General features: G+C 44.7%; 2 protein-coding genes across 4 annotated transcripts; both read left to right on the top strand.

Moving 5' to 3' along the window:
* The first annotated feature begins 1,920 nt into the window (after positions 1-1,920).
* Positions 1,921-19,246, top strand: LOC128904387 (elongation of very long chain fatty acids protein 4-like). 3 transcript variants are annotated; one of them, XR_008464491.1, is made up of 10 exons: positions 1,921-2,233; positions 3,161-3,239; positions 3,842-3,907; positions 5,375-5,562; positions 6,657-6,737; positions 7,605-7,661; positions 9,093-9,207; positions 10,013-10,140; positions 11,541-16,559; positions 16,599-19,246. XR_008464491.1 is itself a non-coding variant. In XM_054188633.1 (9 exons), the coding sequence occupies exons 2-9, from the start codon at positions 3,236-3,238 to the stop codon at positions 11,660-11,662; spliced, it is 810 nt and encodes a 269-aa protein (XP_054044608.1). In that variant the 5' UTR covers positions 1,921-2,233; positions 3,161-3,235; the 3' UTR covers positions 11,663-19,246. The 3 variants fall into 3 exon arrangements, 1 of the variants encoding a protein (XP_054044608.1); XR_008464490.1 differs by having other exon boundaries at positions 11,492-16,559; XM_054188633.1 differs by having other exon boundaries at positions 11,492-19,246.
* Positions 19,247-20,288: 1,042 nt separating this feature from the next.
* Positions 20,289-22,589, top strand: LOC128913741 (potassium voltage-gated channel subfamily A member 5-like). The gene has a single exon (XM_054211839.1). It carries the CDS (start codon positions 20,327-20,329, stop codon positions 22,250-22,252), a length of 1,926 nt encoding a protein of 641 aa, XP_054067814.1. The 5' UTR covers positions 20,289-20,326; the 3' UTR covers positions 22,253-22,589.
* The last annotated feature ends 4,073 nt before the right edge of the window (positions 22,590-26,662 follow it).

The raw sequence follows: 26,662 nt of genomic DNA, 5'->3' as shown, positions 1-26,662 counted from the left end.
TGAATGAAAAACCCAATTCATTTTGGCATTCAGAGCTCCCCTGATACTATTTCAGTGAAGGAGCAATGTTTTTTCTATTGAGTTTTGGCTGAAACTGAAGGCCCCAATGGCTTTTGTGTGTGGTCCCCACAGAGCTGCCCTCACAGTTGTACTCACATCCATCAAAGGACGCCCATTCTCGAAGTGTAAAAGTACCATGTTACTGATGTCATATCTCCATCTGCCAGCCATGCTAGTGAACACCTGCAACAGTACCACTGGGAATACTTCAGGAACAGGGCAGGTTTTAAAAAATGAAATACGGTTCATGTTTGGTTTTTTTTTATCATTTCAGTTCACATGAACAAATAAAATACTTTGCCCCAAATGCAATGTGTTTGTGAAAATTCACTTCAGCCAAATGTTTTTCACCAGGGTAAAAAAGTTTGATGGAAAAGTTTGTGTCTGTAATTCCGAGTCTTATACATCAATTTAAATAGTTCAACAAACATTACTTAAAGTTACCAGACAGGAGTAATAAAATACAGTCCCATCTACAGATAATAGACAGGTAGAAAGGGCTGGTCTGATTTATTACCTCCATTGATTCACACAGATAAATAATCAAATCTTTTTAAGGATTTGGGCACCAAAACTTTAGAAATTAAACCTGTTGGTTAATAAGCAAGTACAAACTTCAAGAAAGGGCCTTCATAGGAAGCTCTGCAAAAAATGGTATGTTCACTATCATTGTGTCCCTGAACCTGAATCGACAATCTGGATCAACAGAAAAAAAACCCCAATATGTCACCAAAGGTCAGTCAAACCTTATCCTAAACTGGGTTGCCCTTCTGAGGCCCCCACCCCTACAACGCAAAGCCTACACCCTAAATAACCTTTTCCAAAAGTATCTGTTTAATTTCTTTCATAGTTGCCACAAGCCATGGAAACACAGTAGTTGTCCATCAGCATCAACAAGTGATGTGTTTCAACGAAAAACTACCACCACGTGGCATGTCTAATTATCCTGCTTTCAAAAGCTGATCTTTGGCATTTTGCCCTTCAACAGTATTTGTGATGTATCTAGTGACAGACACAACGCAGTGGTACACGGCATGACGCTACCCTCTTTTTTTCAGAGTTCTGCTAGTAAAATGTGCCCACTGGGAAAATAAGAGGGCGTATCTACGCTGCAGGTGCAGGTGCACTTCAGGTGACCAAGCAGAACCCCATCATGTGGCTTTGCATTATTTCCTGGTGGGATGGGGCCCAGGTGCTGGTTCTGCGTTGGTACCTCCACATGGGACTGACTCACACGCACTGCAATTACTGACTTGAGCCACTGCCGACTAAGGCTCTCTGTGTTTTTCCTTGATATGGTTGCTGGAGATCACGAAGGGGGAGACTTGGTATCACTGTCAAACTCCTCACAATTTTTTCATATATCTTTAAAAACAGTAAACGTGACTCCCCTAGGGACAGAGGCTGGATACGAAGGGGTGACTCCAGCTGACTGTGCTCTGCCCTCCCAGAGTGAGTGAGTGAGTGGATGGGTGTTCCCACCATTCTCTGCTCCCTCATTTTATGGTTTGGACTTACTTTGAATGCACAAAAGGCTCATTGACAGCCCCTTGTGATGGGCTGAAGGAGTGCTCCGAACAGACTGTTTTCCAGGGTCTTGTCCAGGCATGATTCCTCATCTTTTACTATTTGAAACGCTGTCATGGCATGTCCTGAAGAAAACTGCAGAAGAAATGCTGGCCTGGCTCCCACTTGGCCAGGCTCCCAAGCGTGACACTAAAGGTCAGTGGTTCACTCCTGGGGAATCCCAGTCCTCTTCCGCATTCGTTTTCCTCCTCTTTCCGGTCCCCTAATCTGATAAATCATGTGGGGAGAGGCAAGAGAGGGAGGGGGAGGAGTATGTGATGTAACCTCCACTCCGGCAAAGTTACGAGACAACACCACGGTGCCTGCAGCTCGCCGTGGTTTTACCAGTGGGTACTGCTGGGAGACCCTGAATCGTGCTTAAGAGGTGTGAAGACCCACCACCCCTGCGTGAGACCCAGCAGGTGACGTACTCACCTCACCTGCAGAGAAGAAAGCCGAGGAGAAAGGCGCCTGCTTTTTTGAAGCTGCTTAATTGCAGCTTCTTGTTTTGCTGCCTGCCACATGCAGCCGGAGTGAGAGAAGCAGCGGCTGCGTGCTGAGGACGCCCCTGAAGAAAGGGAGGCGCGAAGCCAGCTGCACTGCTGGGGTAAGTCTGTTCCCGCTTCCTGGGTTTCCCCCTTCATTACAGGCTGACGGCTGGGGGGAGGCAGAGGAAGCGGAGTGGAGTGAGCTGGAATGCGTATGGATTGTTTGAGGGCATGTTAACCGTATGAAATCCCTGCTGGATTGACTCTGAGCCAGCTGATAATCACTGTCTAATCTCTCTGCTGGCAGATTCGGCCCAGATTACAAGGGCGTGTGTCTCTGTGTCAGGATGCGTATGAGATGTGTTTGTGCTGAGGGTCTCGGGGTGCGTGTCAGAGAAACGCACCAAAAAGGGTTTTGACTGCAGTGATTGACTGCCGGAGAGAAATTTGGGCAAGTATGCTTCTGTCACCAACATGGTGCTGTATCTGCGGTCGCATGCCAGGCTGTGAGGTCTGCAGCCAGGGGGGCGTAGGTTTCGTTGCGTGTCACGTTTCACCAGAGTGAGTCTGTATACAACTAGGATACAGCAACGCCTTGTTAATTTGAACAGGTTTTATCCAGATGTGCAAAGTCAGAAGTACAGTTGGTAAACGGTGCCAGGCACGCTCTATGCATTTGTAGTTCCAGCAGAACTATGGGGTCTGGGTGTTAAGAAACTGTTCATATTCATAAGGCTCCACAAGACACATTTATACCGGTATAAGAGGCCTTATATTGGGCTACAGTTTTCTCTGCTGTGTATTGCACAAGCAGTAGTGCTGTTGTAGGAGCCCAGTGGGCACAGGAGAGTAGGGGACAGGTGCAAAGGAAGCGCGGCTACTCTTGTACTCAGCAGTCTGTTAGAAGTCAAAGGAGAAAATGTGCTTTTCTCTATACTGGGAGGAGATGAAACTGGAAGGAAGCTGGTCCTGTGTATTTGCTAACGGACAGAACTAGGGCAGATAACACAAGCTGTTGAAAGTAACCGCAGAAAAGTGTTTTCTAGGTGAACTTCCAAATGCCATTAAGAAGATCTCCCTGCTAAAGGAAAGAAGGGAAGAGGAGGAGCATCGTATTATATATGAGTATTCTAATTTCATATACTATATTATAGAATATATACGAGATGAAGCAAAACAAACTTAATGTATAAACCGGGCCTCAGAAAGCCAAATAACCAACGTAACTCAGTTAACATCTCTGGAGTTGCAGCAGTACTGAATTAATCCCAAACTGCCTGCTAGCAGTGCGAATCTCCAAGAATGCCTGCAGAAGGATGCAGTTATGCCACCTGGCGTGTGTCCTTGTGTGAATGTTGTGCCTACACTGCTTTAGGAAAAAGTGCCACGTGACCAATTTCCCAACATGGTACACAGAGCTCTTGGCTCTGGTATTTTGCAGGCAGCTACTCAGAGTATTTTTAGAGGCGAAACTTCAACAAAATATCAAAAGCTGGAAATCAAAGTTAAGTAGCTAATCATTGCACGGTGTTCTCTTCCTTCCTTTTTTAAACCTGACCCTAATTCTGGTACGAAATTTAAATTTCTACGGAGAGCAAACTATTTTCTTTTCGTTAGCTGTAATCCTGAGCCTTTGTCTAAGGAGGCTCCTTATTCAAGACTCAGTCAAGGCTAGGATAAAAGTGGTTAATCTGATCCTGGAGATGCTAATTTTAATTTCTTTCCAGAACTTGTGATGGCTTCAGTTTGGCAGAAAACTCAGCAATTCTACAACTGGATCATTGAAAATGGAGGTAGGTGTAAATGCTGTCTTAAATAGGAATTTCCACATAAATTGCTTGAACGTGAAGAACAAACCTTGAAGGACCACGATCCTCATATGAGCACACTTTTTTACATATGAGCACACTGAAAGGAGGTTGTAGAGAGGTGGGGGTCGGTCTCTTCTCCCAAGTAACAGGCGATAGGACAAGAGGAAATGGCCTCAAGTTGCACCAGGGGAAGTTGAGGTTGGATATTAGGAAAAATTTCTTCACTGAAAGGGTTGTCATCAAGCTTTGTAACAGGCTGCCCAGGGAAGTGGAGGAGTTACCATCCCTGGAGGTATTTAAAAGACATGTAGATGTAGTGCTGAGGGACATGGTTTAGTGGTAAATTGTCAGTGCTAGGTTAATGGTTGGACTTGATGATCTTAAAGGTCTCATCCCAGCCATAACAATTCTACGATTCTTGACACAGCCCATAACAGGAATAGTAAAGAACTGGAAGGTTTAGAAGGGACGGGGATTAAGAGAGTCATGTGGACAGGGGTGGCATTTAAAAAAAAAAAATACCCTGAGGTCCATGAGCTCACCAGTGAGCCAAGGACCAAAATTCAATAGAGGACTTCTGCGAGGATCCCAGGCCTAGAACAGTGAGAGGGGTCTAGGGCTTGGGGCTGGCAGGTCCAGAAGCAAAGGGAGATACTGAGGGAGTTTAGCAGAGCAATGACCAGAATGGGAATAGGAGATGAAAGCATGAATGGGAACTGTGATGTTTTTGCAGATATCATGTATCCTGCAGTTCTGTGTGTCAGGGATGAGGCAGGTTTAGGAGGAGGTGGCATGACAGAAAATCTGTTGATCTTTCCTTTGCTGTAGGACTGAAGAGCAGTTTTAGCAGGGAAAAGTGTTTTTCCTGTGTCATTTTCCATTGAAATGGCATGCTTTTAATAGAGTCAACCCTATGAGGAGATGTGAAAATGAAGGGGTGGAAAATTTCAGATGTCTTGAGCATTGTGGGGCAGGAAGGAAATAACACCAGTCATTGAAACAATTTTATTGTTCAGCTGTAAAGATTTACACTCCTGAAGCGCCAGGAACCGTTTGGTTTGTTCTGTGCATCCCTGCTGCTTGTCTCTTGAACTACTTCTTTTGCCCATGTGTGTGGGACAGTCTCGCAGCCTGTGGTGGGGGCTCCAGGTCCTGACAAGAAAGGTCTGTTCCTTGCTGTGCTGCAGAGGGCTGGTGCTCAGCAGAGCAGTCTTCTAGTATTCCAGTCTCAAACTGAATGTCGTGCTGAAGCCTTTTAGCACAGTCTGGCACATGGAGCTCCAGGGGAGGAGAAGGACTGTGGTACTGCCTTGTACAGACACGTGAGACACCAGTTTTCTTCCTGCCAGAGAGCATGCCGCAGAGACCATGCTAAAGGGAAGTAATTAAATGTATTTGCCCTATAGCGTATGTGATGTGCCAGCTTTGCCTGTGTGTTTTGCTTTTCAGATCCAAGGACAGACCCGTGGCCTCTGGTCTACTCTCCACTTCCAGTCACACTTCTCTTTGCCTTCTACCTCTTTGTCGTGGCACTGGGGCCCTTCTGCATGCGTCAGCGGAAGCCACTGAAGCTGCGAGGCCTGCTGATTGCCTACAATCTAGCCATGATGACATTATCAAGCTACATGTTTTACGAGGTGAGGAGACAGGATTGGCTCCTAGGTAAGCATCCGGGAAGTGTCTGAAAGCCAGAGCCATTTCAACAGCTTTTGCTGATGGACTCTAATGAAGGGAGTGGGAGCTGACTTGGACATGTCCAGGTTTTGCTACAGGAAAAGCAGTATTGCCCCGTTGAAAGCATTATTTCCAAAGCATACCTCATTTCCTCTCATTTGTCAATCTTCCTCTCATTCATAAAATTAACATTGAGAGGTTCCCGACTGAACGAGTTGAAAGTTGAGATCTCCCTGGTAGACACAGAGCATACAGAAGATGTGGAAACTCCTCATTTCGTCTTGGGTCTGGCTGGTGAGGGACACATCTCTGAGAAAGAGAACCACTTTTCTAGACTTACGCAGTCCTCCCCGAAAGTGCCAAGCACACTTCAGCTTCCTGCTGCTGAGAGTATCGATGACATTGTTTTCTGATTGTTCTCAGTACATAAGCCTGTCTACAAGCCTTTCCCTAGTTTGTGTAGGCCACTGAAAACTCTTCAAGGGAACATGGCTGAATAGGTTTGAAAAAGCATTTTGATGTCGACAAACTTGCCCTTTTAGTTTATAACACAATCATTACATTTAGTTAAAGCAAATTGCAATATTTTTGAGCAAATACTACTCAATCGGAGGACAGGTATGAAAACTGCTTGTCTGTGCTTGGTTGTTCAGTTATACTGGTTACTCGGTCCAGGTTTTGTCTGTCCAATTAATAGGCAAATGCAACCAGCCAAAATAAAACAGTATGGAATCTTTGCAAAGGAAAACAGTGTAGTCTCAGAGAGATTCTGAAGCCTAGAATTCACTGTTCCTACTGAAGTGTTTTTGAGCACTCCAGTGAATACATAAAGAGTTACAAATATGCCCATACCGAATTTTCTTTTTCAGATTACAAACAGGATGTGAAGCACTTTGTTTTAGGTTTTCACTATTTGCTCCACTTTATAAATTACAGGGACTTTCTGTCAGTGAGTACTAGATTAATACCCTATTATTTTGGCATTAATAGGCACATCTTTTTGGAACAGATGGTGTTGAACAGAAAAGGGATCTCTATTGCTTTTCTTTTATTTCAGTTTCTGGTAACTTCAATCTTGGACGACTACAGCTACCTGTGCCAGCCAGTGGATTACAGCCGAAGTGAACTAGGAATGAGGGTACAGTTCTATACAAAGCTTGCCTTAGGCCCTGCTCCTCCCATGGGTATGCAGATTGTTTTGCTCATAAAGAAGGCTTTTACTCCAGTTTGTTGCTTGTAAAATCTATTTCACTGAATTGTCTGCTTCAACCGTTGTACTTTGCTTTAGTTCTCTATAAATTAATCATCTCAGTCAACATAGCCATCGAAGTTCCCTCTTTGATCACTGGAGAGAGGGTGATCCTACCATCTGAAGATAGATGTCTAGTGTAGATATTGCAAATTACGTCTGAAATATATGTGATTCTCCATTGACTATCTAAGGATTCTGGGTGATCACTATCAACACAAAAATCAATTTGCATGACATAAATCTTACTCAGCATTGCTTTTAGCGGAGGGATTTGGCTAAAACTATTCCTTTTCTGGTCGTCACAGGGTGAGATGGTTCCCACCAGCTTCACCTTTCCAAAATACTGCATGAGTTTTTTGTTTGAATTCAAACCTATTATGCTTTGCTTCCAGATATAAATAGGCTTTGAACAGATGCAAGCATGGGTATTATCCTTTCAGTTTTTTTAATACTTGCCATCAGGCTAGAAACAGTTTCTGAGCAGCTCACCCTTGCCTCATCAAAGAGCAAGCAAATCAGCAAACCAATCATCTGACCAGCCAAAGCAGCCCTGAATGCCTATCCTCCTCACACATCAACAGGAAAAAAAAAAAAAGGCAACAGCCATAAAAAGAATCCCCTTAGTTTTTCCCTTTCGCTGTCGATCCCAGGTGGGAAGCCTTCACATAGTGCATAGTTGAAAATCTCAGGCAGTGAGACTGAGCAGTGATTTTGCTTTGAGGTCTAACAGCTTTTCCTTGTGCTGCCCAGCAGATGGCAAGAGTGTGTTGGTGGTTCTTCTTCTCCAAAGTCATCGAGCTGCTTGATACGGTAAGGAGGACTCAGCTCCGCTCCATGGCGGGACTAGTGCTGTAAATAAATCGCTTCCTTGTCGGAAAGGGGCAGGGTGCCAAAAACTAGTGTCCTCAGTTGATCCTGTATTGATTTGGTTGATGCTTTTCAGTAAATGCTGTTTTCATGTGTTCTGCTCTGCCTGTTTGTGGGAATAAGGCTAATACTGTTAAAGAAGAGGGCTCAGCTTCATCATGCTGGTTTTTGACAGCATTTGGCCTGCAAGAGTCCAGCACCGCCACTGGATATCGTACTGCTAGGCTTCCTCAAAAGCTCCTTTCCAGAACAAAAGAACCACTGCTGTCCAGTTTGCTGGTCTTTGTCGCAGTGGCTGCACGCATTCGCTCCCCAGCACCCTTCCTGCGGGTGGGCATTCCCTCCTAACAACAGCGCTAGGGGAGGAGCTTTGACGGTGGCTATTGCCACATGGTCCCCCAAGTTATCAGCTACCAGTTGATTAAGGCTGCCAGACAGTATCCATCTGTCTGAATAATAGCGGTTAGCTGGGCAGTAAAGAAACTGGAAATGTACAAGTATGTGTCCCGGTATTTTTACTGCCACAGATAATCCCAAAGTTGTGGGTTAAAGGTTTGTGCCCCGTGTGAAATTGAAAGTTAACCTGAAGACAGTACCATTTTGTAGCTTGTCTTCAGGTGTCTTGTATTACAAATAGTTGACTGAACAAGGGAATCCCATCTCTCTGCTTTGTCAGCAGGAGTAAACTGTGTCCAAGCCTGTCTAAGACTTCACAGACTAGTGCTCTTTGGGGGATAAGTTGACAACACACTGTCTGAAAAGTGAATCAACATGTGGAGCCCTTCTAGGCCTATTTCCATTGGGTTGACCAATTTTGTCACTGTTTCCATCATCAACAAAAGCAGCTTTATGTCAGTCCTGAGTCCCTGAAAAGCAGATTCACTTTGTATGCATGTGTGTGTGCATGTGCGTGCTGAAATACAGTGACATAACACGTATTCATCTGCCAACATAATTCTCTTTACTATGCAAATTCCAGAAGAGCTTGGGCATTCAACACAACACAACACTTTTTCTGTGGATCATTCTCTGGTACCCGTAAACATCTAACCCATGAACTGAAAAGGACCAGACGCAAGCAGCTGCAAATTATATGGAAGCTCAGTCTGACACTCAAATGTGTCTCCTTTGGACCTTGGGACCTGAATCCAAAGTTAAAAATTGCTGGGGTTCTGTGGAAGAAATTCTACCTTCCAGTTCTTCCCCATGCCAGATAATATACAATCTATTGCATGTGTTGAGATTCAGCAGTTTTTATCTGCAGCAGAGGAAATGGGTTTGGGAGATTCAGAATCATATTTTTACCACATTTAGTGTAAAATCTTTTGTCTAAACACATCAATTCAAGATTTTCCTTTGTCTCTCTTCTTTCAGGTTTTCTTTATTCTGCGCAAGAAACAAGAACAGGTGACTTTTCTGCATGTGTACCATCATGGCACGATGCTGTTCAACTGGTGGTCAGGGGTCAAATATGTGCCTGGAGGACAAGGTATGCTTCTGTAGACACCTTGTGTTTCAATTTTTCTTCTGCTGTGGAGATAGCATAAACAGTGCAGATGGCCTGACTGGCAGGTAGGGAGCTCACCTACTTCCAAAGGTATGAAAAATATGTGTGTTTCAGTTGATACCATCTGCTCAGCTCTTTGGGCTATTTAGACTGCTATATTCACCACCTCATCCAAAATGAGAATGTGCCACTCATTCCTTGCACAAATCAAACAATAACATCCTGTAGAAGGTCTACTTATATATCTCCACCCAGACCAGTGCTCTCTCAGTCCCTGTTCAGCTGGGCCTGGTGCAGCAGCCCAGGTTCTAGCTCTCCTGCTCTGAATGGGTCCAGCCTAGTCCTCACTCCTTTTCTAGTCTGTATCCAGGCTGATTCTCCTTTTCGCCCCACCAAAGAGAAGCACCTGTAACTGACAGAGAGAACTAGACCACTATAGGTAGGCCCTATACAACATTCTGGGGTATTTCTTTTTTGGGAAGTCATTTTGACTACACGGTCTTGATACCAAAATGGTATGAAATGCTTAGGTCAGAAGATCAAGAATTCTTTCCTCTGCCGTTGAAGCTCTCTTCTCTGTCTCTGAACACTAGATATGGGATGGAGATATGCTGAAAGGAGAAGGGAGAATATGACATTCTTCCTAGGCAGAGTCTGGATTGAAGGTTCATGCATAGGTGTGATGTGATGTATTTTCACAGCATCATCGTAGTGGCTGTGGGGTCATCACAGGGTTAGTCTTAAATGGTTTGTGTGTCTTCTTCATCCTGTCTTCTTTACTCCTCAGCCTTCTTTATTGGGATGCTAAACTCCTTTGTACACATCTTCATGTACGGCTATTATGCCCTGGCCAGCCTGGGACCACAAATGCACCGTTACCTATGGTGGAAGCGTTACCTAACCATCATGCAACTGGTAATTAATTTCATGTGTTTGTCTCTGCACTTCCATGTCTCGGGTGTGATGACCCCTGCTGTCTATCTCTGTCCCCTCACTGGCTCAAGTCTTTCTGTTTGCTGCCTGTGGAAATCACTGTGTCCTTAGGTGTCCACATGTACCACTGCAAGATGTGAACTGATTGGTGACCTGCTCTGAATGGTACTCAAAAAACCAGCAAGAGGCCTTCAGTGACCACATCAGCTAATAAGTCCTCACCTGTGTAATGGGAAGGAGAGAGAAACATTAAAAATTAGACATCTCTGTTTTCTGTTGTATATGGCAGGCTTTTACCCTCTGGAGCCCTGAAAACAGCTTGATTTTGAGAGGTGTGGGGCAGCAACTAGGGAAAACTTCGGATTCTCAGGAGGACAGGAGAGTGGGTGGCCTTCATTCTGTTTCTTCAAAAAGGAAGAGTATGTCTAACTGTAGGCAGAGGCGAGTTAAAGAAAAATATGTGAGTTTTACTCTTTCTGTAGAGAATCCCTTTGGATTTTCTTTCCCTCATCTCTGAAGAGGTGACAAATCCTGACAACCCTATGGTTTTTCAAAGATACAGCATAAAAACAATGTTCCAGACAAGGACAATGACTATAGTTAAGCATGTTGGAGAGTTAATTCCATACAAAGTGAGGTTTCACAAACAAAAACTGCAGTTACCAGAGAAGAGGAAGAAGAGCTAGGGTATATGTATAGTGGTGTACTGAAGGCTGGTCCAGAATTCTTATTTATACTTAATGGCAAAAGCAGAACAAGAAAGCATTGCATAAAGTGAAAAGGTATTTGTCATGCAAAATATAGCACAGGAAATCAGTTTTTATTTAACATATTTTCAGTAGGTGAAACTCATTGCTTCAGGATATTGAGACAGGTGAGTTAGTTAAAAGAAAAAAAAAGGATTAATGTTTAAATTAATAGAAGTAGCATCTGTAATTCTTCTATGTAAGCTAAAATACAAATCAAAATCTTTATGGGTATAGTAATATGATTACCATCAGCGAAGAGGAGTCTCCCACCTTTATTTTCCATATTCCAAGATCTCAGCTACTGGCCCATGGCAGAGAAGTGGCACAAGGGCAGTGGTCTGCTTCTAGGTGGGAGAGGCTGGGTTCCAAACCTGCTCCTTGCAGCAGTGGGCAAGCCTCAATGTTTGGTGGACACGTGACAGCCTTTCATGTTGGGAAAACAGTGTTAGGCTTGAAAGTCAAGTTTTTCAGGGATGTCACTGCTAGTTTGTTGTGATACTTTTGGTGATGGACCAAACTGTCAGTTGAGGTATGTCTCATGTAGGATCCCTAATCTGGCTGCTTCTTTTTTCCCCCTCTTCCAGTGCCAGTTTGTAGCCATTGCTGCTCATTCTTCCTACAACCTCTTCACAGAATGCCCATTCCCTGATGGCTTCAACATTGCAGTCTTCCTCTACATTCTCAGCCTCATTGTTCTCTTCCTACACTTCTACTATCGGACCTACATTAGGGGAAAGCAGGAGAAGCTAACTTAAAGAAAATCAAAGAGGAGAGTGAGCGCAGTCCGATGAACCTGCACATTCACTGCTGCATCTAACATGACTGCATGAGGAAAATATATTTGGGGAGTGCGTGCAAGGCTTTTGTGTGCAGACTCACGGTTGCCTTCAAATATCTTAAGTTAGGAAGAAAAAAGGAATGACATAAACTCAGGGACTAAGGTATTGAGGAGTACACTTAATTGAAACTGATGCAAAGCCAAGCCAAGTAGTCATCAACATAGCAGCCTTCATGAAATTAGCACCAGAAGATCTCCTCCTTTCCTTCTGTCTGTTAGCTCAGTTCACAAGGTCTACCATTCAACCATGACTCCTTTTCTCATTTCTTAGGCTATAAAGGATTTTTTTGCATTTCTAAGACTCTATCAGCTTACTGTTCTAGATCAGGCAGGGTCACGTGCCTCCAGCCTGAAAGCAGCGTCCAAGTAACAACAGCAGCCAGGAACTCACTGGAACTGCAGGATGCACTCACCTGTACGCTGCATCCCAGCCTTTCCTATTGAGAAAGCTCCCACTAGGACTGGGGTGAATTACAGATATATGGCCCTGATGGTTTGACTGTATATTAACATAAGCAGGAAGGAAACTGGACATTACATCCAACTGGACAGATGCCTCTGTTCCTTCACCATTCTGAAACTAAAGAAGGCATTATTAGCACTTTCATTGTAAGAAATAAACTAATGCATGATTCCATCACGTATCACTTTCTGGAATGCTTGTTTGCCTTTAGTTGTGCTCCTAACAATAGAGACCGTTTAATGCATGAAGACTACTTGGCATTCCTCCTTAGAGATGCTGTATTTTTTTAATAAAAAGAATAGATTGAGATTGCCTATTAATACCTTTTTCCCTCAGAGTTGTTGTTGTTGTTGTTTATTATTATTGTCATCATTTTAAAATTTTGCTTCTCATCAAAGATAAAAAGTCTTACATCACTATAAGCAACTATGTCCGCTACCAATGTGTACGAGTATTAATACAATATGTATAAAGTCAATTCACTGGCTAGTGCAAAGATACATAGCTCCATTGACTTTATCATGTCCCTTATTGGCTCCTTTTTTGCTTCTAAATTGACTGCAACTAGAATTTGCCACTTACATTCATCTGCAGACAGTAAAATACTGTTAAAGTCCTGACCTGGTAGTGCTTTGAAAATGCTAAATTCCGATTTTAAACTACAATGTGATATTTATTGACTGCACTCTACTTTTGTTGATTAAAACTAGTATTATGGAGCAGTGATTTTTTTCACAGTTGAAACACAAAGCTCTTGAAGGAGAATATTAGAATTAGTAATTTAGATGCATTGCCATTGCCAAGCCAAATTCACCTCAAAAGTATGAAAGTCTAGCTCCTCTGGGAATGTTCAGATGCTACTCTGAACCTAGCAAATGGGCGTGCACAAAAGAAAAATTGTGTGCTCTACCCCAATCTGGAATTTAGTGGCTATGCAAAAGAAATGCAACTTGTTCATCATCGGTCTGTATTCACCTTTCCTTTCACCTTCCTTCACCTTGCCAAGCCTTTCCTTTAGCTACTGCACGCACATGTATAAGATAAAACAGTATTCTTCCATTCCTTGCCCTCCTGCCCTTCACACACATACGCAAAGGATTCGTTTACATTACCACAGTGATACATCATAGATGTAATTTCATTGATTTGAATAGTCTTTCTTCTGATTTTCACTGGTGAGTATGGAAGAAAATCCTGCTGTGTATCTGACATACTGTATTCATGTTAAGGGCTTCCCCAGAGACCTCTCCAGTACTGAAGATTTAGTGCAAGTAAAGCTGTTTCATTACTCCTATGCGCTTAATGATTCACTTTTGGTCCCCTAGTTTCATAGTAGAGTGTACCTTCCTGCAGCTGGATAATTTATCTGTGCTTATAAAGAAATCTAATTAATTTAACTCTTTTTTCCTATATGTGAGGGGATCATGAGTACGTGTCAACCTTAGTTTCCCTTCACATAAGCTTTTTCAGATTGTAGTTACTAATTTCAAGGGCTTCACTAATAATTTTATACCAGAGTAAGCATCACATATTTTGATTTTCCTTGATTCATTCATAGTTCATGACTGCTTAAAAATTAGAAATAAGCAGGAAATTTGGATGTGATTAGTCAATATTTTTTGCAAATCCACTCCTTTTTAAAAAATATAAATTTGTAAACACATCATTTAGCTTTTTTTTAAGCAGCCTGTGAAGCTCAAGTTGTGTCCGTGTATAACTGAGCTTCCTGCAATGGATTCTGGACTGTGACTGGCCACAGAGCTGGTAACAAAATACAAAAGTATGAATTTGCTACCTAACAACTTGAAGTAAGTGACTGATCCCCTAAATCATGTGCCAGTGTAACTATTTGTCCTAGACATGCAACCTTTGATCTATCTGTTCCACTCACAGCCTGAGTGAGTGGCCTGATCTTGCACTTTTGAACGAGTAAGAGCTTTTTGTCAGTGTGACTTCAATGGCCATAGGATGAAAATGAAGTATTTGCAGTTGGGTGATAAGGGGGGATCAAGTTTGCCCAGGAAGACCATGCTTTGCATACCTAAATATTGGTATGGAGTACAGCCATTACAAAAAGAATCAATGCAAACAAAATTCACTTGTGTGAGTACTTGCACTAGCAGTGAAGATTAAATTGCATAGTATAGCTGAGTGGCTCTGCAGGTCTTGATTCTTTCCTCCTTTTGATTGCGCTCACTTGTCTTCATTCTTCTGTTTTACACTGGGATATCACAGTTGGCATTGTCCACTTGGGGCATCCTGTTGTGACAAGAGCAAAAAGCCGAGAGTAGAGGTACATGTTCCTGGAGTTTAAAAGAGAATAAAGGCACAGAATGAGATTTTCCCTTTAAAATCAAGTCCCTAGAGTTAAAGATTACAGCACAATAAAGCACTGTAAGTCAAAAAGGCTGGGAATTACAAATGGCAAGTTTGGATGATTCATGCTGTCTGGCAGAGTCCAAAGCTTTGCGGGTGAATTGAAAATACCCTGTCACAGCTGGATTTATAAAAACCTCTGGGCCAAATGCTGATTCCACCAATATCAATGAGAAAGCCCGCAGATTTCACTGGAAACAAGATAGCACAGCTGTGTGAAAAACAATGCCCTCCGCTACAGGGCCTGGTTTGCGTGTGAGCAGACTGGAGTGTTTTTCAAGCTTAATAGATGACTTTTAAGGGCACGGTTGTGTGCAAGTTTCCCCCTTATAAAATGTGGGTCATTATATGTTCTTGGAGTAGTTTACATTCACAAGATGTAAAGCATAATGCAAGTAGTCTGTTTAAATGAATAAGCCTGATATCTGGTAGTGCTCAGCATCTTTTCTGCTGTTCCAGTCAATGTAAATTATGGATGTTCTGATCAAATTACTTTTGAATTAACCAGACCATTTACTCAATGCTTACTTTCTCTCTGAAGATAAATGAGAGGGATTCTCATTTTAATCAAAACAAAATACAGAAAAGAAAATCAATTACTATTTAATGTTTTTTCCATCAGTGTATGATGGAAAGTTTCCAGAGGAACTTGGGTTTAAAATTGCAAAATAATATAAAATGCAGGAACGTGGTTGGGGTTTAACTATCGGATTTTTATTATGTACTATCAGAAATTATGACAGTGTGTGTGGTTTTTCAAAAAAAGCAGAAGAATTACTCTAAACAATTAATTAAGCAAAACCAGAATGCAGTAGATTGCTTGTACAATAAATAAAAATCTGTTGATACAGATGTAAAACACCTCCAAGCCAAACACAAAAAAAGATCAGCCGACTCTATATATAGAACAGTGTGAATTTGCTGAATTCATTAATGAATAACTTCATGGATTAGGCCTTGATAGATGGAGTGCTCACATCCAGATGTTTACTGTGATTTGTCAATGGCCTTGTACTTAATCCTCCCGAACAGGAAATAAGAGTCTTTTCTCTGGGGTCTCCCCTGGGGACTGTGGCAGTCTCTCGCTGGCCTGAATCATCTCAACATAGGATCAGGCTGCTGGGGAATTAACCAAGTGGAGGAGGCACAGATTTGCCTTTAACCCCTTCGGTTTCTTCTCAGCCTCAGATGGCTTCCTTGCCATCTGCCATGATGGGAATGTTATTTAGTCATGGCGAATTAAAAAAGGAGTCACCCATGTCGTCCCGTGAGGCATATTTGTGGGGTCCCTGTCCCCACAAAATGTGTCAAAGCAGGCACGTCTAGTCCCACCGCCACTGACGGGGAGGGCTGAGGGCAGATCAAGCCTCTAGATGCTGGTGCATGCCTCTTCACATCTCAGCATCATATTTTTTATTTTGGTGAAGCTGCAGCGCCACAGCCACTGCCAGTGATAAGGGATGGCCCAAGAGGGAGTATTTGTGAAAAGACTGGATATCCCCAAGATGTCCTTAGTCAGGTATGCCAGAGGGTGTGTAGTGTGTGTGTGTGTGTGTAGGTAGATGAACGCAGCCTCTGCAGACCACCTCTATTTCTCATTTCTCAACATGTGAGACACCCACATGGGATGGGTTACTCATTTTGCTGTGTGCAAGTGTCCCACTGAATGAGAGCTCCCAGCAGCCACACCACTGCCGCTCCTGCTATGTAATGATGTGTATTTGGTGCTGCTCATGAGCCCATGATGGCTTGGATCAGCCAGTTGTATCTGTCCCAGCACCCAAGAGCAGGGGCAGGTGAGAGAAAAGCTGAAGATGCAGCAGGGCTTCGGGTGGCAGTTACAGAAGTCTCATACCTGGTGCACATGATTACACTGGTCTGAGCACGGGCATGTATTATTCATGTCTCCTGCATGACGGCTGCACAGGGCAAAAGGATATGATCCTTCTTTTCTCCCCATGCAAGAGTTGGTAACGTAGCATTGGGGATGCAGCCTGCCTTTAGGCGAAGGCAGATAATCTCTAGCTTGGACAGTGTTTCTTCTTCTGCAATGCCTGTATGAACCTCTCATAGGCGCTAGGTGGTAAAGTAGGGAATCTTAAAAGATTCACCGTTGGGCAGCCCCTTGATGCTGCCTAACCAGGAGAGTCCCATTTATTAGCCGCCTGTCCTGCCTCAGGAGAAAACCTGCAAATGAGTCTGCAGGATAAGCCACTAATGGTGCTGTGTGGACGAGGTGGAGGGGGGGAAAGCAACACCCCAGTCACAGAGGATGACAAAAGGCATTATAACTGGATTAGAAGAACTGAGTGTCAGTGGGAACTGGAGAGAATGGCAAGTTTTGGTGTGGATGTGCTGGAATGTAAGGGACTGATTGCGTGTGTGCGTGTGCTCAGGGTAGAAAATACTTCTTGCTAAAACACAAGTAGGGGGAGAAATAAATTCTTTGTCAAAGTATGCCTGGTTAAAATATTAGTAGGCTATTTCTTCGGCACTTGATACGTCCTGCTATTCTCCATGTTATATTTTCTCTCCAGGACCTTCACTTTCTTCGGTAGGACTGCTCTTCAAGAAACTGTTCAGTGTCTTTTCATCACATTCAAAAAATAAGGGATGCTAAATAAGAATTGCCATTTGAAATTCCCTGCTTGGAGTACATAGATGTTTCTTCCCCTTTAACATCATCCTTCCACTTTCTCTTCACCCTTCTTCCCCTCTTCCTTTGTATGCAAATATACAGATACCGTACTAGATTCTCAGAACTGTTAAAGCTGCAAAGAAAGTAGTTATATTCTACTCAAACACTATAGAGAGCAGCGATGTTTTCCTGCTATATCAATTAATAATGTACAATTTCTTCATAGGGTTTTCAGTGAGGCTTTCAGCAAGGTGAATGGGGGCAAGTCTGTCTTTTTCTCCATACTTTAGCATTATCCCATCTGCCTGCAAATTCAGGACATGAACACTGCAACGCAACATTTGGAAGGGCTAGAAACTTAGGGTTTAATCACGGGCGAATTTAAAATCAGTGTAATCACTCCCGGGCGTCAGAGAAGTGCTGCTCCCCGTTGTTGATGAAGGAATGGCAGAATGGGTAAAACCGTTTGAGAGGCAGCAAGTTTAGCAGCCCTCTGTGCACTTTCTTCTACCCTGTACGGTGTCCGTCAGCCTCCCTGGGCTGTGTCCCCAGAGGCTGTCTGCCACAGTCCTGAGGACGCCTACTGCATAGCAGAATTCTTGAAAGCGACTCGAGGAGCGGGAATTGAAGTGTAGGAAGAGGGTTGAGAATGGATGGGGTGAATTTTGTGAAAGAGGGGGGGAGATCTATGATGGTTAGCATGTAAATGTCCATCTAGGGGGCTGGGGTTTGCTCTTGTAGCCTGTGGGGACTTGTCTAATGCAATGACAGGTCACATAAATGCAGGGTGATTGCAAGCAAAGGCAAAATGTAACCCTTGTGGGAGAAAGTCCCTGGAAGGGGGTTTTGCAGGTGGGGACAAGGGTGTATATGTTCAAACACATGCAGAAACAGCAGACTGAAACAAAAAAGTACAGAGGTGAGGGAGCAGGCACAGGTGCTGGCAAGTCACCTGTTTTGTGTTGTGTTACTGGTTATATTCGTATGCAGATGAAAGCACAGATGAGCGTCTGTGGATGCCTGTCACTAGCCCTGTGGAAGGGACATACTCGCTGAGTAGACTCCAAAGGTGTTTGTTGTGATAGCCAGGTGCCACGGTTCCTGCCGTGCAAGTTATTGAGTGGCATTGCCTCCGGGAGATCTATATGAACTTGTCTAGGGATGTTTCCCCTTGAAATAAATGATTATTCCTGAGGCAAGGTTTGGAGGGAGAATATCTTGCATTAGAGGAGCTGACAGAGCTGGAAAACCAGAATAATTTTCCAGTTGTAATCGTCTGGTTATAATCCCTGACGTGCATGGGTAATAGATCAGCCGTTACTTGTTGGGGTGCACAGGTGTGTATGTATTTATTTCAGTGTTTGCTAGTCCCAAAGGGTATTATGCTACATTTTGCAGGTTTGATAGATTATTCCATTAAATAACTATAAATCAAAGGGCAATTATTTTCAAAGGGCTCCTTTAGGAAACTTACCTGTAATTTTGCTTCTAGCAATTACTTGTGTGAGTAGAGTGGTCCTTTACTTCACCGGCACAGTGGTAAAACAGGTCAGTGATTCTGTGCTCAGTTCTCAGAGATAAATTATTGAATACGACCATGTCATGGGCAAATCATCACTTACAGTAACCATTTAATATAATTATGGTTTTTTATTTTGGCACTGTTTTTAATATTTTTGGGCATATTTCATACACAGAGATAATATTTTAAATTAAGTGAAGCTAGGTAAACTATTCGAAGGAGCTATGAGTACTACCACAAGGATGTAGTAAAAATGTCACTGCAGTGAAGCCAACTGGAAGGCAAAATGGTTTTTCACTTACTTTAGTATTTTCTATACTTGATTTTGTTAGAAACCCAGAAACTCCGCAAGAGTGGAGTGGTATATATATGTATAGGTTTTAATCCTACAGTATTTGTATACGTTTAGGATATTCCCCTGTGGACCTTGAATAGAATAGATGAGTTCATGGTTTGAATATAGAAAATAAGATCTTAGCATTGATTGTATTACTGAGCTGTAATTGAAGTAATTGTGTAAAGCTGCTTCAATTCCTTTTCTCTAATAAAATGTGCATCTGCTGAAATGTACCAGCCTTGGATGTGGGTTTAAGAATGCATCAAAGGGGAAGTACGGTCCCTGTCTGCAAATGCTAACATGAAAGTAGCCTGGTAGAAATATTGTCATCTGCTGGCTTTGGAAGCACCTTTTGGAGCTGCACCAATTCCATGATAAACTCGGGGGAGGAGGAGGGAGAGCAAAGCAAAGCAAAGCGAAAAAAAAAATATACCCAATCCCTTCCTTTGTTCTCATTACGCTGAGGAGGGGGAGGATGGAGGGGGGGAGGGGGAAGATGGGGGGGTGAGGGGGCACACGCCAAGAGGCGCCAGGAATCCCCGGGGCTTTCGATTATCATTTTCATTATAGGTGAGTGGGGGTTTACAGCCAGAGCCCTCCCTGCGCGGCAATCCCTTTAGCGAGTAATCCACGCGTGGGGCCCGCACGGTAATCCCCCGCTGCAGGGGCGGGCGGCGTGGGGGCTGGGGAGCGGGCGGAGGGCCGCCCCCTGCCCCCCTTCCTGGGCACAGCTGCCCCCCGCCACCCCCTGCGCCCGGCGTCCCCCTCCTCCGGAGTGCCCCCCCCCGCCCCGATCCCCCTGGCACGGCGGTCCGGCGGCACCTGTGGGCATCCGCAGCGGCCGCCCCGCCGGGGGCCGTCGCGTTGCCGACGGATGAGCTCGGCTGCCGCGCTGCGGAGCCCCCCTCGCCGGGCGGGGCGAAGGGGGATGCGCTATCTCGGTTCCCGGGGGAGGCTGCCGCTGCCTGCACGGGGGCGCGGAGGAGAAGGGATCCCTTTTGACGTCAAGTGACCATAATATAATGATGGCTCGTTCATATCCGGGTCCCCGGGCGGCTCCCCCGGGCCGCGCTCGGCTGCGCGCCGCCGCGCAGTGAGGCGGAGGCGGGCAGGGCAGGGCAGGGCAGGGCAGGGCAGGGCAGGGCGGCAGCCCGGAGGTAGCCGGCGGCGGCGGCAGCGGCGGCGGGGCGGCGAGCGCAGCATGCCCGCCGCCTCAGACGCGCCTGCCTCCTGCCGCCGCTGCCCATGGAGATCGCGCTGGTGACTCTGGAGAACGGCGGCGCCACGGCCATCGCGGGCGGCGAGGATGCCGCGGCCGGCGGCGGCGGCAGCAGCGCCCGGGCTCGGCGGCGGAGCGACTTGCTCCACATCGCCGGCTCCGCCGCCGCCGTGCCGCGGCTGAGCGACGGCAAGGAGGGCGCCCCGCCGCTGCCGCCGCCGCCGCCGCCGCCGCCGGACGAGGAGCGGGAGCGGCCCCCGCCGGCCCCCCGGGGAGGCGGCGGGAGGCACCGCAGCGGCAGCGCGGGCAGCCCCAACGGCCAGGCGGCGGCGCGCGGAGCCCCCCCGCCGCCCCAACCGCCGCCGCGCGCCCCGCGCCCCGGTGCGGCCATGGAGATGGGCCCCCCGGAGGAAGGGGGGCACCGCCGGGGCATGGCCATGGCGGCGGCGGGCGAGGAGGAGGAGGAGGCGGCGGCGGCCAACGGGGGTGCCATGCACCACCAGCGGGTGCTGATCAACATCTCGGGGCTGCGCTTCGAGACCCAGCTGGGCACCCTCAACCAGTTCCCCAACACGCTGCTGGGGGACCCGGATAAGCGCATGCGCTACTTCGATCCCCTCCGAAATGAGTACTTCTTCGACCGCAACCGGCCCAGCTTTGACGGGATCCTGTATTTCTACCAGTCCGGTGGCAAGCTCCGCCGGCCCGTCAATGTCTCCATTGACGTCTTTGCCGACGAGATCCGCTTCTACCAGCTGGGTGAGGAGGCCATGGAGCGCTTCCGGGAGGACGAGGGCTTCATCAAAGAGGAGGAGAAGCCCCTGCCCCGCAATGAGTTCCAGCGCCAGGTCTGGCTCATCTTTGAGTACCCCGAGAGCTCTAGCTCAGCCCGGGCCATTGCCATTGTCTCTGTGCTGGTCATCCTCATCTCTATCATCACCTTCTGCCTGGAGACCCTGCCGGAATTCAGGGATGAGAGGGAGATGCCTGTGCCCCTGCCCCCACAAAGTGGAGGTTTGAATGGCACGATCGGGGACTCCCCACCCATGCAGACACCCAGTAGCCTTGCTGACCCTTTCTTCATTATCGAGACCACCTGCGTGATCTGGTTCACCTTTGAGCTCCTCGTCCGCTTCTTCGCCTGCCCCAGCAAGCCCGAGTTCTCCCGCAACATCATGAACATCATTGACATTGTGGCCATCATCCCCTACTTCATCACCCTGGGCACCGAGCTGGCACATGAGCAGCAGCAGCCTGGGGCTGGCAGCAGCAATGGGGGTGGGGGCCAGCAGCAAGCCATGTCCCTGGCCATCCTCAGAGTCATTCGCCTGGTCAGAGTCTTCAGGATCTTCAAGCTCTCCAGGCACTCCAAGGGTCTGCAGATCTTGGGACAGACTTTGAAAGCCAGCATGAGGGAGCTGGGCCTCCTCATCTTCTTCCTCTTTATTGGGGTGATCCTCTTCTCCAGTGCTGTCTACTTTGCTGAGGCCGATGACCCCGAGTCTCATTTCTCCAGCATCCCTGATGCTTTCTGGTGGGCAGTGGTAACCATGACCACTGTGGGCTATGGGGATATGCGACCTGTCACTGTGGGGGGCAAGATTGTGGGTTCCTTGTGTGCCATCGCTGGTGTGCTCACCATCGCCCTGCCTGTCCCTGTCATTGTATCCAATTTCAACTACTTCTACCACCGAGAGACTGATCACGAAGAGCAAGCTATCCTCAAAGACGAACACAGTAGTGCTCAGGGCAGCACAGCAGGGGGAGATGCAAAGAGAAGATCCAGTAGAAACTCTCTGAACAAATCTGTTGTGCACTTGGAAAACAATGAGGGGTTCAACAATGACGCCAGCTCCTTAGAGAAAACCAATATCAAAGCGAAAAGTAACGTAGATCTCAGAAAATCCCTTTATGCACTCTGTCTGGACACCAATAGGGAAACAGATTTGTAAGGAGAGGAGAGAGTTGGAGATCGGAGATGCAGAAAGATTTGCTGGTGTCAGAAACTTACTACTATAACTATTGTTTTGGTACCAATTAATTTTTTAAATCAGGCTATATTTTATAAATTGATCAGTGTCCTGAGTAGTCCTCCAGAAATACATGTTTTTATGTTCTTTTTCCATGACACAAAGGGTCACCTATTTTTAAAATAGACTAAGAATAAGCTACGCTCCATGATGCAGGAGCTGGTAAATTGTGACAGTGCAAAATCTAATTTGTAGAAACTTATTTTAGCAAATGGTGGTTGGTTTTAAATGGGTCATTTGTAACCAATTCAGTTGCTCCAAGTTTAGTATTAAAAGAGTTGGGGGATGTGTGTGTGGAGAATGAATGGACCGGGGGTGGGAGGGTTTTTGTACTGGAGTTTCAAACTGAAATTATTCCGATATATTTTATATCTGTATAAATGTATGTATGGTTGAAAGGGGATTTCTTATTCCTGTGAAATACGACATCGTTAAAGCACTAGAAACATTAGCAGATAAGCACTTTCAGTTTTCCACTTGTGATCAGTACAGATCTGGTTATCTAGTATGTGAAGTGAATTTGGTGCTTTTAACCCTATAGCAGAAAACTTTTATTGTCATTGATATGTTAGTTTCTTGTGAGCCTTAAATTATTAAATATTGTAGATATACTTCTTTATAAATAATTTTATTAATTACCTTACCGTTTCAGAATTTCTAAATAATTCAGTCCTGTGCTTACTGTCCCCACTCAAAAAAATGTATGTGCAGCTTTTTTTTTTTTTTGGTAGTTTTACAGTTTTATACCTTTGTTATATTTTTGAGACCGAAAGAAAAAAATTGTCTGCTGTTACTGGTTTTGATCCAAGTGCACAACAGATCAGAAGAATGAGGGAATGGATAGATGTAACAAGAAAGTAGAATACGAGTGCAGTATCTGCAAACCTATTTTCATTGTACACTCCAGATTATTTTGGCATGTGTATAAGTCACCTTCATGTATCCATACCATTTGTGTACACAGTTCACTCTTTTTAATTATCATAGACTGGAAACGGACGGCACTTAAAGAGTCTAACATGGCATGCCGTGCTACTTAAATAACCATTGCGTGGCTTATATCTTGGACTCAGACGGAAAGCATCACCTTTCATCAAAACACATGCTTGTTTTCTTTTATTTCCAAACAAAACCTTTTCAGTGCTGTGGATTTTACAGATAAGATGTTTCTGAAAGACGAGTGACACATTATCTTCATCGTGATAATACAGCACTGTACAGCTTACTAGTGAAGACTGACACAAAGTTGCTTCTTTACTTTAAATCAAAAAGCTGTGTTACCATTTGCAAAGGACATCTCTGTTTTCCCCTCAAACTGTTTTATTGCTGAAGGATGTCTCATGCCTTTACCATATACAGTGGCACAGCAAGACTAGCAGAAAGAGAAGTCTTGATTGTCAACGCTCAAGGTTTGTTTCTAACAGATTTTATAATACAACTAAGTAAATACTAAATCAGGATTATAATTTATGCAAGTACCTCAGATATATGTACTGTGATAATTTTAAATCAGCTTTACAAAACAGTGCTTTTATATTCTTTTGTCCAGACACAAATTCTGCTTGCCCATCCCTTACCATGCCGTTTAATGATAATGGCCAAATGCATGATGTTTTTCTTTCCTATTCAGTAAAACAGGCATGGTAAGGGCCAGGCAAGTAGTATTTTTCATGTTTGGTATAAAGAACTGTCACACAGAGCTCAGCCCAAAACCGAGGGGTGAGGGGGAAGGAGGTTGAATCTGATTATAGAGAACAGGATCTTTCACATTAATTGTAGATGTTGGTTTCTTGGTTGGTTTGCATGTTTATTTAGACGGGGAATGATGCTGTAGTATGCTGAGAAACTGCCTGCAAGAAAACCAGCAGACAAAGTACCCAATCCGGCTGCACTTGAGATACAGGCAGATATCCTGTTTGCTTTAGTGAGAGTTTTTCTATCCTGGTGAAGTGCAGAATTGGCCCTTTGGTGAGACTGAATCTAAAATGAAACGAGGTGGTATTATTGCTTGTTGCACATGCTGAGATCTAGGTCGTTGTTGGACTTAACATTGAAGCTTTTTGCTCAAGCAAATAGTTTGATTTACTTTCAGTGATTAAATCCATGTGACTCACCTGAATAAGTACCAAACACTGCAGTGAGTCTTTTGGGATCAAATTTTGGTTGTGTCTTCCTTGAATTACTGCCCCCACCTTCCTGACCGCTTTTACCTTCCATAGTTTGCTCTTCCAGTCGTGCGTTGTGCTGAATGAGACCGTCAGCTCCTCAGAGCCTGGGCAATGTCTTTATTATATACAGTCCCTTATTTAACAGTGGAACCCTGCTTATGGCTGGAGCTTCTGCATATTAATGATCTGAATTACATAACAGTAATTACTGCAATTAGTGGAGTAACACCAGTGTAAAACTGATGTAGGTGAAAGCAGATCAGGGCTATGGGGAGTGGGTTGATCTGATCTTAAAAGCCCATTTCTGATGGAAAGGGAAGGCCTTGTCTTCCTCATTCCTTTTCAGTTTTCTTCCTCCCATTGTGTGCCCTTTTGTTGCTTACCCTGAACTGGTTCTGTCTTTGTGCAAGTACGTGTGCAAGTGCTGCCTTCTCTTCCAGGAGCTGTTTGAGCTCACTAATCTGGCAGAAAATCCAATGGAGAAACAACAGCAACAACAACAAAGTAGATATTTTTCTGTCAAATTAGTGAGTTGGAAAGCAAGTGAATGCCAGTGCCAGTGCAAGGAAGGGATGGGGAACGTCAGTGGTGCAGGGAAGTGAGGAAAGAGGGAGGAGTGAAATCCTCACCCTTCAGTGGCAGTGAACTCTTAAGTTACCATGGCTGCTTGTTGAACCCTAGTTCAGGTTTGCAGAGATAACACAGGACTTGGTCTTGCAAGGTGCTGGGGGCCTTTAACTTCTCATTGGACCCAGTCTGCAAAATTCAGCTCTGGATTCCAGCGTATGTGCCCTGCTATAACTGAGAGGAGAATTTGTCCCAATCAAGATCTAGCTGTGTGAGAGCAAAATACCCTAATTGCTGCACAGGGTTCTATGCAAGCTTGTCAAATCATTCCTCGACCTTCAGTTTGAACACGCTGCGTTTTTCCATAATAAAACAACAGAACTTTCCAATAAAAAGAAAACCAATTATTCTCAGAATATGGTTGCAAATATTTGTTTGGCTTGGCTTTCTAAACAGTCGTCAAGCACAGTTCAGGCAAACTCAGCTTTGACACCTTCTTTACAAGGATGCATAATTTCTATTGGCTTATAAGGCAGTAAAGGATTTGCTTTCTAATGAGAGAGGTTGCTGCCAGACACTGAGTAATACGACCAGAAACATGGTTAGATCACAGTTCAGCAAAGCGCTTAGCATGGGCTCAGCTTTGAGCACATGCTTAAGTAAAGCATTGTTCAGCAGGTATTTTAGACACGCTGATCTTTGAGATCGTTACTTAAAGATGAACTATATACCCTGCTGAAAACTTAGAGCCGTCTAAGTTCCCGTTGGACTTTGGTGCAAATAATTAGGTACGTGGTACAGTTTGTGAGCCTGAAAACAAGTGGTGCTGCAGGGCACTGTAATCGGAACACCGGATTCTTATTACAGAAAGAGTGCCTGTTCCCGCAGCCACTACACATCCGAGCAGTCCTCTTGATGTGATCAGTCGCAAACCGAGTAGAGAGATTGTCTGCATGAAGAATTGCAACTTTGGCCTGGCTGAGAGTGTATTTTCACTTTCCAGCAGTGAGAACCTGCTTTTGCTCTAATTGATTTTGGTGTCAAGAAGCTTCATTGAGTTCAGCAGGCAGCATGTATCTGTGCCTGGGATACAAGCAGTGCAGAAGCCTCGTAACATGCGGATGCAAATTTCTGCCGCGAAAGAACATGAGAGAAAGAGAGAACCAAATCACTCCGAGAAAGCTCCTGTAAATGTGAAACAGGAAGAGAGTTTAGGCTATGTATGCCAATTCTAGGCTCATTACAAGAAAGAAATCTGTCCAAACCATTATTGATTTTATGTTAGCTGACCTGGAATGAAAAGCAAATGGAATAAAACCTCTTTGGAATATCAAAAGCCACAAGATACCAGAGATTAATGAATAGCAAATCATTGCAAACGTAAAAAAAGACCCAAACCAATGCTTTTTTTGTAAACTCTGTTGACTAGGAGCTACATCACTGAAGATTTCTCACCCCACACATGCCTATATGCTATAGTTATTAATGTCTTGTCATTTTGTGTGGGACAGTATGTACCGGAATGCATTACCCTTCCATTCTTCCATTTTGGGGATGCTGAAGTGAATATTCTTTTGGGTCACCAGTAATGTAAGTT

Source organism: Rissa tridactyla, chromosome 1, assembly GCF_028500815.1.
Source record: "Rissa tridactyla isolate bRisTri1 chromosome 1, bRisTri1.patW.cur.20221130, whole genome shotgun sequence".
Taxonomy (NCBI): Eukaryota; Metazoa; Chordata; class Aves; order Charadriiformes; family Laridae; genus Rissa; species Rissa tridactyla.
This window is presented reverse-complemented; position numbering and strand designations above follow the sequence as displayed.

What these genes read in the sequence shown, in the direction of transcription:
- LOC128904387 (XM_054188633.1), top strand. An exon ending in GAAGTGAACTAGGAATGAGG is followed by an intron (nt 6,738 to 7,604) that starts GTACAGTTCTAT and finishes GCTGCCCAGCAG; the next exon opens with ATGGCAAGAGTGTGTTGGTG. An exon ending in ACCTAACCATCATGCAACTG is followed by an intron (nt 10,141 to 11,491) that starts GTAATTAATTTC and finishes CCCCTCTTCCAG; the next exon opens with TGCCAGTTTGTAGCCATTGC.
- LOC128913741 (XM_054211839.1), top strand. Translation starts at nt 20,327, where the DNA reads ATGGAGATCGCGCTGGTGACTCTGGAGAACGGCGGCGCCACGGCCATC.